General features: G+C 36.9%; 1 protein-coding gene across 1 annotated transcript; it reads right to left on the reverse strand.

Annotated features, from left to right (window-relative positions):
• Nucleotides 1-383: 383 nt before the first annotated feature.
• Nucleotides 384-13,852, reverse strand: LOC121390119. The gene is made up of 4 exons (XM_041521853.1): nt 13,740-13,852; nt 10,329-11,594; nt 5,077-5,220; nt 384-1,887 (listed from the first exon to the last, which is right to left on the reverse strand). The coding sequence occupies exons 2-4, from the start codon at nt 11,574-11,576 to the stop codon at nt 1,702-1,704; spliced, it is 1,578 nt and encodes a 525-aa protein (XP_041377787.1). The 5' UTR covers nt 11,577-11,594; nt 13,740-13,852; the 3' UTR covers nt 384-1,701.
• Nucleotides 13,853-13,971: the final 119 nt, after the last annotated feature.

Consider the following 13,971-nt stretch of genomic DNA (forward strand, 5'->3'; position numbering starts at 1 on the left):
AGTGATCACACTATTTCCTGACCATTCCCTGTCACACTCAAGGTATGTCCATAGATATCAAAAGTGACATCAAACATGTCAGTTCGTATCACTACTCCTTTGTAACCAGCCTCGGTGGCGTCGTGGTTAGGCCATCGGTCTACAGGTTGGTAGGTACTGGGTTCGGATCCCAGTCGAGGCATGGGATTTTTAATCCAGATACCGACTCCAAACTCTGAGTGAGTGCTCCGCAAGGCTCAATGGGTAGGTGTAAACCACTTGCTCCGACCAGTGATCCATAACTGGTTCAACAAAGGCCATGGTTTGTGCTATCCTGCCTGTGGGAAGCGCAAATAAAAGATACCTTGCTGCCTTTTGTAAAAGAGTAGCCTATGTGGCAACAGCGGGTTTCCTCTGAAAAATCAGTGTTAGAATGACCATATGTTTGACGTCCAATAGCCGATGATAAGATACAAAAATCAATGTGCTCTAGTGGCGTCATTAAATAAAACAAACTTTACTTTTTACTCCTTTGTAAATCCCTCCCATTCTCTGCTATCCCGATCATGTACACATACAGTGAAACCAGTCTAAACCGGATCGCGCTAGGGACCCATGACTGATCAGATTTATACAGGATCCGGAGTTAAGAGGGTCACGTTTTAGTATTTACAATATTCTGGACCATGAGACTTGGTAGGTTTTCACAGGATTCCGGTTTGTACAAGGTCCGGTTTAGACAGGTTTCACTGTAAATATATAAAGTTAGATCACATAATATCAATTATATCACCATTTCCTGACATTCCCTCCCAAAATCTGTTATGCCAATACAGATCAAAAGTGATGTCACGTGACAGGAGTGCATATCATTACTTCTTGGCAAACCCCTCCAACACTTGGTTATGTCAATGTAGATGAAAAGTGACATCACATGATTTCAATTCAGTTCACTATTTCCTGGCAATTCCCTCCCAAACTCAGCCATGCCCATACAGATCAAAAGTGATGTCACATATAGTTCGTAAAATTACTTCTTCAAGGCTCACCCTGTCCTTGGCCATATTACCCAAATGCAGGGCTCGAAATTGAGAATTGGTCTCCCACAGCAATATAAAAACAAAATTGCTGTGGGTGAAATGGCTCACCGATGGCAATTTAAAAAGCCTGCCCATGGCAACTGAAAAAAAGAGAAGACTTTTGCAGCAAATAAATAAGACTGAAAGGTTATTTTGCTGTATGTAGACACATTTTAAATGTACTAATGTTATATACTGGCAGCTAATGTATTCCAGGTGTAAACATTTTGCTATCAGTATCATTGAGGAGGTTTACCGTTGGCACTTTTGTACCATCGGTGATGCTCCCGACCTACAGCAATTTATATCTCAACGACGGCAACTGCCGCCAGTGCCGTCGTTAAGTCCAAGCCTTGCAAATGCTAATTTTTATACAAAGTGGCTACATAATTTAGTGTTTGGCTAATAAAAGTTTTCTTAAATTAATAATTTAAGTAAATAACTTTATCTCAAAAATGGCTAAACCACACTTCTTGGCAATTTCCCTCCCACACTCGGATATGTCGAGATCAAAAGAGATGTCACATATCGGTTCATATCATTACATCTTGGTAAAACCCTCCCACTCTCAATGATGCTAATGCAGACACCACTATTTCCTGACAATTCCCTCCCACACACGGCTATGCTGATGTAGATATCACTATTTCCTGACAATTCCCTCCCACACTCGGTTATGCCGATAGAGATCGAAGGCGGAATCGTGAGATGCGGTGGTCAGGTGTGTTTTCGGTTTGGTCAGTCCTGGCTGACTAAAGTCTGGTAGCTCTCTCTGCAGGTCAGGTGTAAAAAACTCAAGAAGGTCAGGCTCTCTCTCATTCTTTTGAGGCTGGAAAATGAAAAAGAATTTCCGAATAACCAGCTGAGCATTTAAAAAACCCACACTTGTTCTGATCTGCTAAAGGTAATCACTTGGGTTGTATGGGACATCAATTTCTGCTATATATGTAACTATCACACAAATGTGAAAAAAAACACAACCAAAACCATATGGCTTGGAATGATGTAAGCAAACCAAAAATATACTGATGGAAAGAAATAAGGGAACACATCAATTTGTAGACCAAATTTAATTCACTACTAGCGTAATAATGTCTGTATTTTATACCAAGTTGTAATGTGGGATTGAATGTCTGTAGTTTTGACTGTGCTGCTTATATATTCCCAGTCAACTTTGGACAATATGAATTGATTTTTGATGCAGTCATTATTTCTTGTTGCTATCTGTGTGATCCTTTATTTCTTTCCATCAGTATATATACAGGTATATGTTGCTGTGATGCTGGAAGAAGTTCGCCAACTGGCTGCTGCAAATTTTGGACTAGTCCAATATAGCAGGGCCATATTGGCTAGGTTAGTGGTGAGGTTAAATTGAAAATAAAATTATATTTAAACCAAGTACATGTACGTTTATAAAAAAAAAAAGCCTTGTTGCAGGCACTGTGGGAAGTGCAAATAAAAGATCCATTGGATACAGACTGAAACTGGAATTGATATTTGTTTTAACCGAGATATTGTTATATTTGGTATGGTTAATAATGAACACAGCAACTTTGTAAATTGGTTAATTATCAATATTAAATATTATATTTATAGTATGAAAGTACAGAAAAAAGTATTAAATATAAATGGAGTTAAAAATATATTGCGAAACAAATTTGAAATCGAAAGGTTTATTTCATACAAAAATTGTGAACATGAAATATTTAATAATCAATGGACACAGTGGCTTAATCTTTTTAACTGAAACTTCTTATAAATAGCTTGTTTAGAATTACAGGTCTTTTCGTTTGTAATTGCAGGTTTTTTCGTTTCGAAATATAAGTCTCTTTTCGTAGCATAGATTTTAAGTCTCTCCCCCCCCCCCCCCATTATTTATTTATTTATCTATCTATCTATCTATTCATTGATTAATTTCTTTCTATTCTATTGTATTTTCTTTCTTTCCTTCTACTTTTCTCAACTCTTTCCAAGATATGAATCATAGCATCTTAGCTTTCTTTGCCAATCCCCAACCATATGGGAACACTAGAAATATATTTATATGTTAAATTACTATAATATTATGCATTTTCACTTATATAGCAACTCTATTGTAAGGCCATGAAATCAAGGCTCCCCAAACTTGACATGGTCAAACTTGGCTGGGGATAATAAATGATTAAAAAAAAAAAAAAAAAAAAAAAAGGTTTTAATTCTAACACAAAAAAAGAAAAAAAGAAAGATCCCTTGCTGCTAATCGAAAAGAGTAGCCTATGAAGTGCTGCTTATATATTCCCAGTCAACTTTGGACAATATGAATTGATTTTTGATGCAGTCATTATTTCTTGTTGCTATCTGTGTGATCCTTTATTTCTTTCCATCAGTATATATACAGGTATATGTTGCTGTGATGCTGGAAGAAGTTCGCCAACTGGCTGCTGCAAATTTTGGACCAGTCCAATATAGCAGGGCCATATTGGCTAGGTTAGTGGTGAGGTTAAATTGAAAATAAAATTATATTTAAACCAAGTACATGTACGTTTATAAAAAAAAAAAAAAACCTTGTTGCAGGCACTGTGGGAAGTGCAAATGAAAGATCCATTGGATACAGACTGAAACTGGAATTGATATTTGTTTTAACCGAGATATTGTTATGTTTGGTATGGTTAATAATGAACACAGCAACTTTGTAAATTGGTTAATTATCAATATTAAATATTATATTTATAGTATGAAAGTACAGAAAAAAGTATTAAATATAAATGGAGTTAAAAATATATTGCGAAACAAATTTGAAATCGAAAGGTTTATTTCATACAAAAATTGTGAACATGAAATTTTTAATAATCAATGGACACAGTGGCTTAATCTTTTTAACTGAAACTTCTTATAAATAGCTTGTTTAGAATTACAGGTCTTTTCGTTTGTAATTGCAGGTTTTTTCGTTTCGAAATATAAGTCTCTTTTCGTAGCATAGATTTTAAGTCTCCCCCCCCCCCCCCCCCATTATTTATTTATTTATCTATCTATCTATCTATTCATTGATTAATTTCTTTCTATTCTATTGTATTTTCTTTCTTTCCTTCTACTTTTCTCAACTCTTTCCAAGATATGAATCATAGCATCTTAGCTTTCTTTGCCAATCCCCAACCATATGGGAACACTAGAAATATATTTATATGTTAAATTACTATAATATTATGCATTTTCACTTATATAGCAACTCTATTGTAAGGCCATGAAATCAAGGCTCCCCAAACTTGACATGGTCAAACTTGGCTGGGGATAATAAATGATTAAAAAAAAAAAAAAAAAAAAAAAAGGTTTTAATTCTAACACAAAAAAAGAAAAAAAGAAAGATCCCTTGCTGCTAATCGAAAAGAGTAGCCTATGAAATGGTGACAGCGGGTTTCCTCTCAAAATCTGTGTGGTCCTTAACCATATGTCTGATGCCATATAACCATAAATAAAAATGTGTTGAGTGTGTCTTTAAATAAAACATTTCTTTCTTTCTTTCTTTCTTTCATTGTTGCAGGCACAAACCTGTTACCAATTTGGGGCCTAATTCACCAAGCTCTCTTAGGCTCTGCTAGACAACAAAGCATCCTCTTTGCAAGTCTTTTAGCATTGCATTGCGAGATCACAAAGTTGCAAGAGTTTAGTGAATTAGGCCCCTGTTCTGTAAACTTAATGACAAATTTATTTGTATTTGTTCTTGGTGTTGTAGCCCAGTGGTACAACGCTTGCTCGATGCGCGGTCGATCTGGGATCGATCCCCGTCAGTGGACCCATTGGGCCATTTCTCGTCACAGCCAGTGCACCACGACTGGTATATCAAAGGCCGTGGTATATGCTATCCTGTCTGTGGGATGGTGCATATAAAAGATCCCTTGCTGCTAATCGGAAAGAGTAGTCCATGAAGTGGCGACAGCGGGTTTCCTCTCTCAATATCTGTGTGGTCCTTAACCATATGTCTGACGCCATATTTAACCGTAATTAAAATGTGTTGAGTGCGTCGTTAAATAAATACACATACCTTTGGTTTGGACGAGACTTTCTGCTTCACAATCTTCGCCTTTTGAGAAATCTCCTTTTCTACTTGACAGATTTCATCAGCTGGCACTTCCACACTGACCAGACCCGATAGCTGGTCCCATGGAATGTTCACTTTAGAGGCGGCCTGAAACAGAGAATGAAACAACACTTAAATTAAATTTATATTTTGTTGTTATATTTACAGACCTTGATGTGAAAATATTAGATGGAGTGATTCAATTTATAACCTCACCGTGGTGCAGGGGTGTAACATTCTCTTTGAGAATGGCCAATACAGCACAAATTGAAGTTTAGAGTAAAATTCGGTGTCCGTAAAATTCTGTGATATTTGTATTTGTATTTTTGCACAGTTCTATACACTGTTTTAGTTTAAACCTTGAATTTTTATATTGATGTTGATCATCACTTTATTTATTTGCATTACCATGGTTTGACACCCAATAGCCGATATATTTTTCGTGCTGGTGTGTCGTTAAACATTCATTCATTCATTAAATTTATAAAAACTGGTGTAAAGCATCAGGGCTCGCGCTGTCGTTCGCCAAAGTCACCAATTGCGAAAAATAAAATAAAATTGCAAAAGTATTTTCGGTTTGGCGAAATGCCAATATGTTACTGGCAAATATATATTTAGATTGGCGAAAGAAATTGAAGATTGGCAAATTTTTTGGCAAACAAAAATAGCAACCCAGGGCTAGCCCTGAGCATTAATAAAAAATTTAAAAAAAGTGTCCAGGTCACCCATTTAATTTTTGCGTAACCCATTATGACCATGTAAATAATGTCATAAATATACCGTGCGGAAGAAAAGTGGGTTAGCCAAAATGACATGTAGATCTGCACAAGCAATGTGAGAACAATTTTGTTTGTTGTTTAACAACACCACTAGAACACACTGATTTATTAATAATCGGCTATTTGGATGTCAAACATTTAGTCATTTTGACACAGTCATAGAGGAAACCCACTAGATTTATCTTTTATATGCACCATCCCACAGACAGGATAGCACACACCATGGCTTTTGATATACCAGTCGTGGTGCACTGACTGGAATGAGAAATAGCCCAATGGCAGACCTTGAATTTTAAGATGTGTGGGTGCGATCACGCTCATAATTTCAATCTGGCGAGTGTGAAAAATAACGCATGTTACACAGTGCACGTCAAATAATTTTGTATATTGATTGCCACTATTTACCATATGCAGCTGACAGAAAGATCCGTTTGATAATACCCGAATTTTTTTTTTACGAGAACGGTAGCGTTCATGCAAGATTTTAATATATGACTGGTACTTATCTTTGCTATACAAATCGGAAAACACAGGTTTAATAGACATCTTCGAAGACGTACCAATCCGATCAAAACCTCTTTGCCTATTTAATTTATTATACTTTCTTTTAAAACAAAAGAAATGAAATTTAGACGGAATACTAAAAGAAGGAAAAGGAATGATAACAGGTGTCTATTATTTTTCTCTTTTTTATCTTTAAAAAATCTAATAAAACTTCATTTAAATATTTGTATTTCAGTCAGAGGTTAATGAATGTGCACATTTAATGTGTTATTTATATATGTATATATGTACACACTATAGTAACAGTAATCAATGATAATTTACGACTATTTAAACACGCTCTGTCACGGATGGTTGACCTAATTACTGACCCAACAAAATATTATATGACAATATATACATTTGATTTGTATTTTATTGAACCATCTACATAACCACCATATCACACTTATTATTGATATTTTATAAAAAAAAAATCATTGAATTATGGGTACGGTCCATAATTCTGAGAAAAAATAATGGCTATTTGGAGAGCAGAGGTGTGACGTATTATTTTGAGTCACATGACGAGCATTCCTCGAATAACCACAGTGCCAAACAATTTACCAAGCTCGTGTAACGAGAATGCTTGACCGTCCTCTGCGACATAGGGTAAATTGAAAAAAAAAATTGAAAACAAGTTATTAAAAATTACTGTAAACCGTATTAATATTGTGACGTGTTTTTTTCGCGAATGTATACCTTAGCGCATGTTTGCAACGTGTAAATTTCGCGAATGACCGTTGACAGCTAAAAAAAAAAAAAGTGGATAAAGACAGCTCACTTTAATTGTTATAAAGTTACTGTCTGTAAATCAATATTCTGTTATCCTACATCAAGCAATTGTGCCTGGTACAGAGACTATAGAGGGGATTAGGCCCTACCCACCTCACCTGTATTAGAATCACAACTCACAGCTTCAGTTGTTAAATGTTAACACCCTTTGGTAGATAAAACAATAAACGATTAGTCGCCATCGATTGAAGTTACATAAAACAATTAACGATTAGTCGCCATCAAGGAGAGCTCGTGTATAGGCTGTGCCTGTTGAGTAAATCTTTTTGTGAATTTTATTCTCAATAAAATATTTCAAAATAAAACAAATTACTTTAAGCACACTTCAAACTGGAAAATAGTGTGTGCGTATTAATTTCGCGACATACGGTTGGACGCGAACAGCGCGAAATTTATACGCACGCATTTTTTTCACGGTTTACAGTATATATAATCATGTGCATTAAATTATCTGAACAGTGCATATTGTAATTAAAAAATCAAACGGTCTGCATTAATGTATGTCATAATTATATTTCTATAGTACTACTCCTGAAACTTTTTAATAAACTATAACTCCATTACTGAAAGGGAAAAGAAGTCAGACAACACTAATGAACCAAACAACATTAGAAGAAAACATTATTGGTTTATTGGTTCATTTTTGCAACATGTTTTCACTCGCCTTAACATTTTGATGAGTGCGATGTTTCACTTGCCTAAGCGTTTTGAGGTGTGCGATTTTTCACTCGCCTTTGTTTTTCAAAAGGCAAGGACTGCAATGGGCCCACTGATGGGGATCTATCCCAGACTGACCGTGCATCAAGCGAACACTTTACCACTGGGCTACGTCTCGCCCCCTGTGATAACAAAACTACCGTTCTCGCAATATTTAGAGGCCTGAATTGCTATCCTAACATATTATGTGGAGCCATTTAATATACAACATACATGTATATATCCTTTTGTTGTATTTTTTGTTTTAATTCACACACTACTAGGAACTAAAAATTACTCTTCTTGAGTAACAGGGAAGGTTGGGGATCCAGAGCGATCGCTGCCCTTGAACAATGTCTGTTACACGTTACTACAGAGCATGAACAATTCGTTACTTACACATGTATGGTCAATTTTAAAAGGTTTCTGCCATAGACAGAATCTTCACCTACAGCCATTTTGAGCTTGCCTATGTACTGCAATTTTAAAACGGTAACTTTTGCAACAAATAAAACACAAATTCAAATACTAAAACATTATCCCTCAGGCCTCTACATTGCGACCGATTTGGTCACACGTGCGACCATTTTTTTCCCCATTTGGTGACTAAAACATAGCATACTATCTACACAATGTATATACAGGGCTTCTAGATTATGGTAGCCCCACTCCCATGGCTAGTGATATTTAATATTGCAGTGCACCAAAGGCTGTGGTATGTGCTATCCTGTCTGCATATAAAAGATCCTTTGCTAAGTACTATTAATGGAAAAATGTAGTTTGGGGTAAAATGGGTATGGCGCCATAGCTAAATGTTTTTACAGAATTTTTTTTTTTTTAAGTTAACCTTTTGACAAAATTAATTACTCTTATCATTACTGTATGATTTTCTTAACCCTAACCCTAAACATAACCCATTTTCTTTCTGGGGGAGGCCCCCCACAACCCTTGACGACAATGCTGTCAATGGTTGCATTCAATTCCATAGCACCATACCCAAAAATTTCTTTCTCAGCACTGCATTGTACTTTGTATATATTAAAGGCTGTGGCATGTGCCATCCTGTCTGAGGATGGTACATATAACAGATCCCTTGCTACTAATGAAAAAAAACATTGTGGGTTTTCTCTCCAAGACATCAGATTTACCCCATTTATGTCTGACATCCAATAACCAGGGCCAATAATTAATCAATCAATGTGCTCTAGTGGACAGTGGTGTCATCATAAGTGTAAGAGACAGGGGTGGGGGGAGGGGGGCCAACTGCCCACTCAGTCCTGGAGAAAATCATCAAATTGGGGCAAAAACAATAGATAAATTGGGGCAAAATGAGCTGGCCTGAACTCTTTTCACCATTTTGCTCACAATATCATTTGTAATCCATGTAAAAAAAAGTGCAGTGATTCGTCTGTAATCCTACACAACTGTTTGGCAGTCATGATATTATGAATAAATAGAGGTTATTACCAGAGTGGTTTTTTGGTATCGTCAATGTCATATATTAGGAATAAAAATTGTATTATGTGAGCATAATACATTATTTTTATTCCTAATATATGATATTGACGATACCAAAAAACATGCAACTTTAATTCCAGTCCGCCATTACTAGATATTCAAATGACGTAAGAATATGTGGTGCGGTGTATTTTTGAATGGAAATTACATCAAACTCGAATGACGTCATTTTGGATGTCCTTACATCAAAATAAAGTTATGCCTAACGTTTTTTGTTTTCTGAATGTTTTTATTTGATGACCATGAATGCATACTTCAATCATGGAGTGTCACCCAAGTACGTTTGCTTAAATATCAATAAACCTAGTGCCGAGACCTCAACTAATTTACATCTAATTTGCAAAGTTATCACATACTTTGATTGCACTGAAAATGTAAGATATTATATGATAAATGTGGTTATCCAGATTCAGGCACTTTTGTTCAATTCGGGCAAAAATTAGCCTCTCCCCCACCCCCCCTACAAAAATGGGAGCCCTTACGCCTATGGGTGTCGTTATACCAAACAAACTTTTAACCAAGTTGTACACTCAGGGCTTCTAGATTATGGTAGCCCCACTCCCATGGCTAGTGAATTTCAGTGTTTGGCTAGTAAATAACTATTGCCATGCCCAACAATGGCTAGTGAAAAAAAGAAAGAAAAAGGTCTATTTTGTAAATATGAATATCATGCCCCCCCCCCCCCACCACCATAGTGTTAGTGTTTTTAAGCTCTATCTCCCTCTTTAGGCAACATATCTGATTTTACTATTAATTAGTAAAACTGTATTAACTTACAGTAAAGTAGGGCTAGTGAATTTTTAATCATGGCTAGTAAATTTTAAAAAATCACTGATCCCATGGCTAGTGGCTTTCATACAAATTGTAGAAGCCCTGACACCGTACCTTCTCATTGATCTCGGCTCTCTTTTCCTCCGAGTTGCTCAGCGTCTTGTGTAGAACCGTCACGACGTCCGGTCGACTCTCCTTCACCACCCGCAGCTCCGTGGCAAGTTTCAGGGTCCTGTTATATTCAGGTCGAGCAAACACGTGCTCGCATTCTCCGTCAATGTCAGCCACCGCACTGATACTGTCGTCATCGGAAAATGGGAACTGGTAATCCTCGATCGGGGGTCTTTCTTCGAACTCTCTCGTAACTACGACTTTCCGTTTTGGTTTGCTCGAGACAGAAATTCCACCATCGTGTTGCGACGGGACAGTAGTAATCGGTTCTCTAATGGACCGGCTTTCAGTCGAAGTTCTGTAGGTAACAGTTCTCGGTTTCACATTTTCGTCAAGTTCAGAAGTTGATGGAATACCAGTCGTACCAGTGACATGAGAATCCATCTTGATTTGATCTGACATGTCCTTAACACTACAAAAACCGTCCGTCTTTTTTCTAGAAGTGTGGTCCTCGTTAGAATTATACACCCGATACTTAATAGTCCTGGACGTGTCCGTGAAATCAAACATATTTGTATTTTGATTATCGTCACCATCCTTAGAATCTGAATATAACAATGGTTGATAAATCTTGCTCGGTGATTTCGATATACTCATCTCGGGATAATAATTCTCTAAATCGGACTCCATCGACTCGGACGTATCAATGTCAAACCGAACTTTTTGTTTTAATTTCACATCGTCCCGATTTTCTAAGCGGTTCTTATTTACACAAAGATTACTTTTTAAAGCTGCTTTACACTTCCTGTCCTTTTCTTTCCATCTTGCGTCAGCTGTTTTGGATACAGTTTTAACAGACAATTCTGGAGTGAGCGCAAGGGCAGGGTCTGGGTGATAAACACCTGGCGAGGATGGTCTTAATATTTTTTCAGAAGCGCTGCATGAAGACATTGTATTCACGGGACCAGATTCACGCGATTTCTCTGGAGTGACACATAACGTTGGGTCAGACAGAATCCCAAATGTGGACGACAGTTTCCATGGCAATGGTGCTCTGCAAAGGGGGACAACTTCATCCTCCAGTGTTTCCGTGGGCTGGAAGTCGGAGTGAGGTTTGTAAGGCAGGTTGAGGATTTCGTACTCAGAAACGGCCCCGTGGTCACTGGGGAACGGTACTGTGGGTGTGACCGAGTGCCCAATGGGTTCCCAGCTGCTGGTGCAAGCAGCATGATTCATCATGACCATTTCCATGGACTGACACTAACAAGTCTGCAAAGAAAGAAATATTTAAAGCCTTTATAATTTAAGGAAATCTTATCTGTGACATACATGTACATTTTTCATGGTAATTTTGCTTGACTAAAGTGTATATGTTAAACAACAAACAGTGCAATACATCTATAGAAGAAAAAGGAGAGAGGGTGAGAGTTAAAAGTTTGTTTTGTCTAATGACACCACTAGAGCACATTGATTAATTAAACAACTGTTATTGGGGGGGGGGGGGGATTTTTTTTTTATTTAACGTTGCACACTCAACACATTTTATTTACAGTTATATAGCATCAGACATATGGTTAAAAACCACACAGATATTGAGAGAGGAAACCCGATGTCGCCACTTCATGGGCTACTCTTTTCGATTAGCAGCAAGGGATCTTTTATATGCACCATCCCACAGACAGGGTAGTACATACCACAGCCTTTGGAATGCCAGTTGTGGTGCACTGGCTGGAACGAGAATGGGCCCACCGACGGGGATTGATCCAAGACCAACTGCGCATCGAGTGAACACTTTACCACTGGGCTACATCCCGCCCCCATCGGCTATTGGATGTCAAATATTTAGTAGTTCTGACTTGTAGTCATCAGAGGAAACCTGCTACATTTTTTTTCTAATGCAGCAAGGGATATTTTATATGCACTTTCCCACAGACAGGAAAGCACATACCACAGTCTTTGACGAGTTGTGGTGCACTGGTTGGTACGAGAGAAAAAAATCAATCAGCTGAATGGATCCACAGAAGTGGTAGAAGGATAAGAGAGAAAGGGGAGAGGGTGAGAGAAAGATAAGGGAGATATGTTCTTTTTTGTTTTGATGTTATTTGTTTTGATGTTATTAATCATATTCATATTACAGGAATTAATTAATGTAAACAGAGGAGGTGTTTATGGGCATTGCCGTATTGACATTATTTTTAAATCATATTGACATTATACACCATTAGAGCAATTACTGCAAATAGACAGGTCATGCTACATGTACATCCATTATAGTATTTTATGCAGGGCTACTGCTTTATGGTAGCCCCACTCCCATGGCGAGTGATATTCAATGATGGGCTAGTAAATAACTATCGCCAAGCCTGACGGCTAGTGAAAAAAAGAGTCAACTGTTGTAGTTAAGTCTATTTTGTAAATATGAATATTCTGCCCCCCACCACCACCCAACATTAGTGTTTTTAGGCTTCATCTCCCTCTTTAGGTGACATCAGATTATTACTATTATTTAGCAAAATTGTATTAACTTAAGAGTAAAGCAGGGCTAGTGAATTTTTAATTGGGCTAGTAAATTTTAAAAATCACTGATCCCACGGCTAGTGGATTATATAAACATTTTAGAAGCCCTGCATTTATTGCACTACATGTACATCAGGAGTGGAACAGTGTAAAAATAGTGGTACGACTCGAACCAAGCCGAGCGCCTTAAGGATGCTAGTATTTTAGTGGGTGTGCTAAGATTTTTTAAAAAGGGGGGGGGGGGGTACGGCCATGGACATATTGGCAGTACCATCCCTATGCATGTATATCGATTGAGAAACGTTTGAAAATGGTGTCACAATGGCACAAATTTTGATGATGTGCTAAACATAGTGTATATGAAAGTCTTTGGTTATAGAAAGTACCAATTTTATTTTACATCCAATTATAATTGCGAATGACTATATGGTATGAAATGACTTTTTGCTGTGGTTCAAACTGACCATGGTATGAAACTGACATAGCCTATGCAATGCCATGCATTATAGTTATATCATAGCTTATGAATATGACAGTTTTACGATATTGTAACACTATAAAGTAAGATAGCTTCAAAAATCACTAGCCTGCCAGCAACCTACCTGAAGACATGAACACTTCAGTAATACCTGTATTTTACTTTATGTTGCCTACATGTACCTGTTTTATTATCTGCAGCCTAGATAAAAATATGAAATACACTGGTGAAAGGTATTTCAAATTCCACATTAAAATTTAACATATATTGTTGAATAAATGATCATTTTATGTGAACATCACAAAATTGATGAACATGTACAAACTTGTTTTATCATGTCGATTACATTTGTTGAAGATGTCTTTGCTTCATCCAGTTAAATTATGTATAATCATGATATAGTTTACTGAAATACATACCAAATAATACCTAAATCTTCAAATACTTATCAAACGCAATCAATATATGAAAACAAATACAAAATTAGAAAGTTTGTTTTGGCCGCCATAGCAGTACATTAACTGGTATTTTGAGAAGGATTACGCCGCAACAAAAGTGTCTCACCAAGCAGTTTTTTTTTAAATTAGTTTTTTGTCTTGCACACACACACACACACACACACACACACACACACACACACACACACACACA

Source organism: Gigantopelta aegis, chromosome 15 (assembly GCF_016097555.1).
Source record: "Gigantopelta aegis isolate Gae_Host chromosome 15, Gae_host_genome, whole genome shotgun sequence".
NCBI lineage: Eukaryota > Metazoa > Mollusca > Gastropoda > Neomphalida > Peltospiridae > Gigantopelta > Gigantopelta aegis.

Excerpts from the sequence above, each read along its gene's own strand:
- LOC121390119 (XM_041521853.1), bottom strand. The coding sequence starts at position 11,576 with ATGGAAATGGTCATGATGAATCATGCTGCTTGCACCAGCAGCTGGGAA. Across the intron at positions 5,221-10,328 it reads GAGCCGAGATCAATGAGAAG|GCCGCCTCTAAAGTGAACAT; the intron begins GTACGGTGTCAG and ends TCTCTGTTTCAG. Across the intron at positions 1,888-5,076 it reads AAGTCTCGTCCAAACCAAAG|CCTCAAAAGAATGAGAGAGA; the intron begins GTATGTGTATTT and ends TTCATTTTCCAG.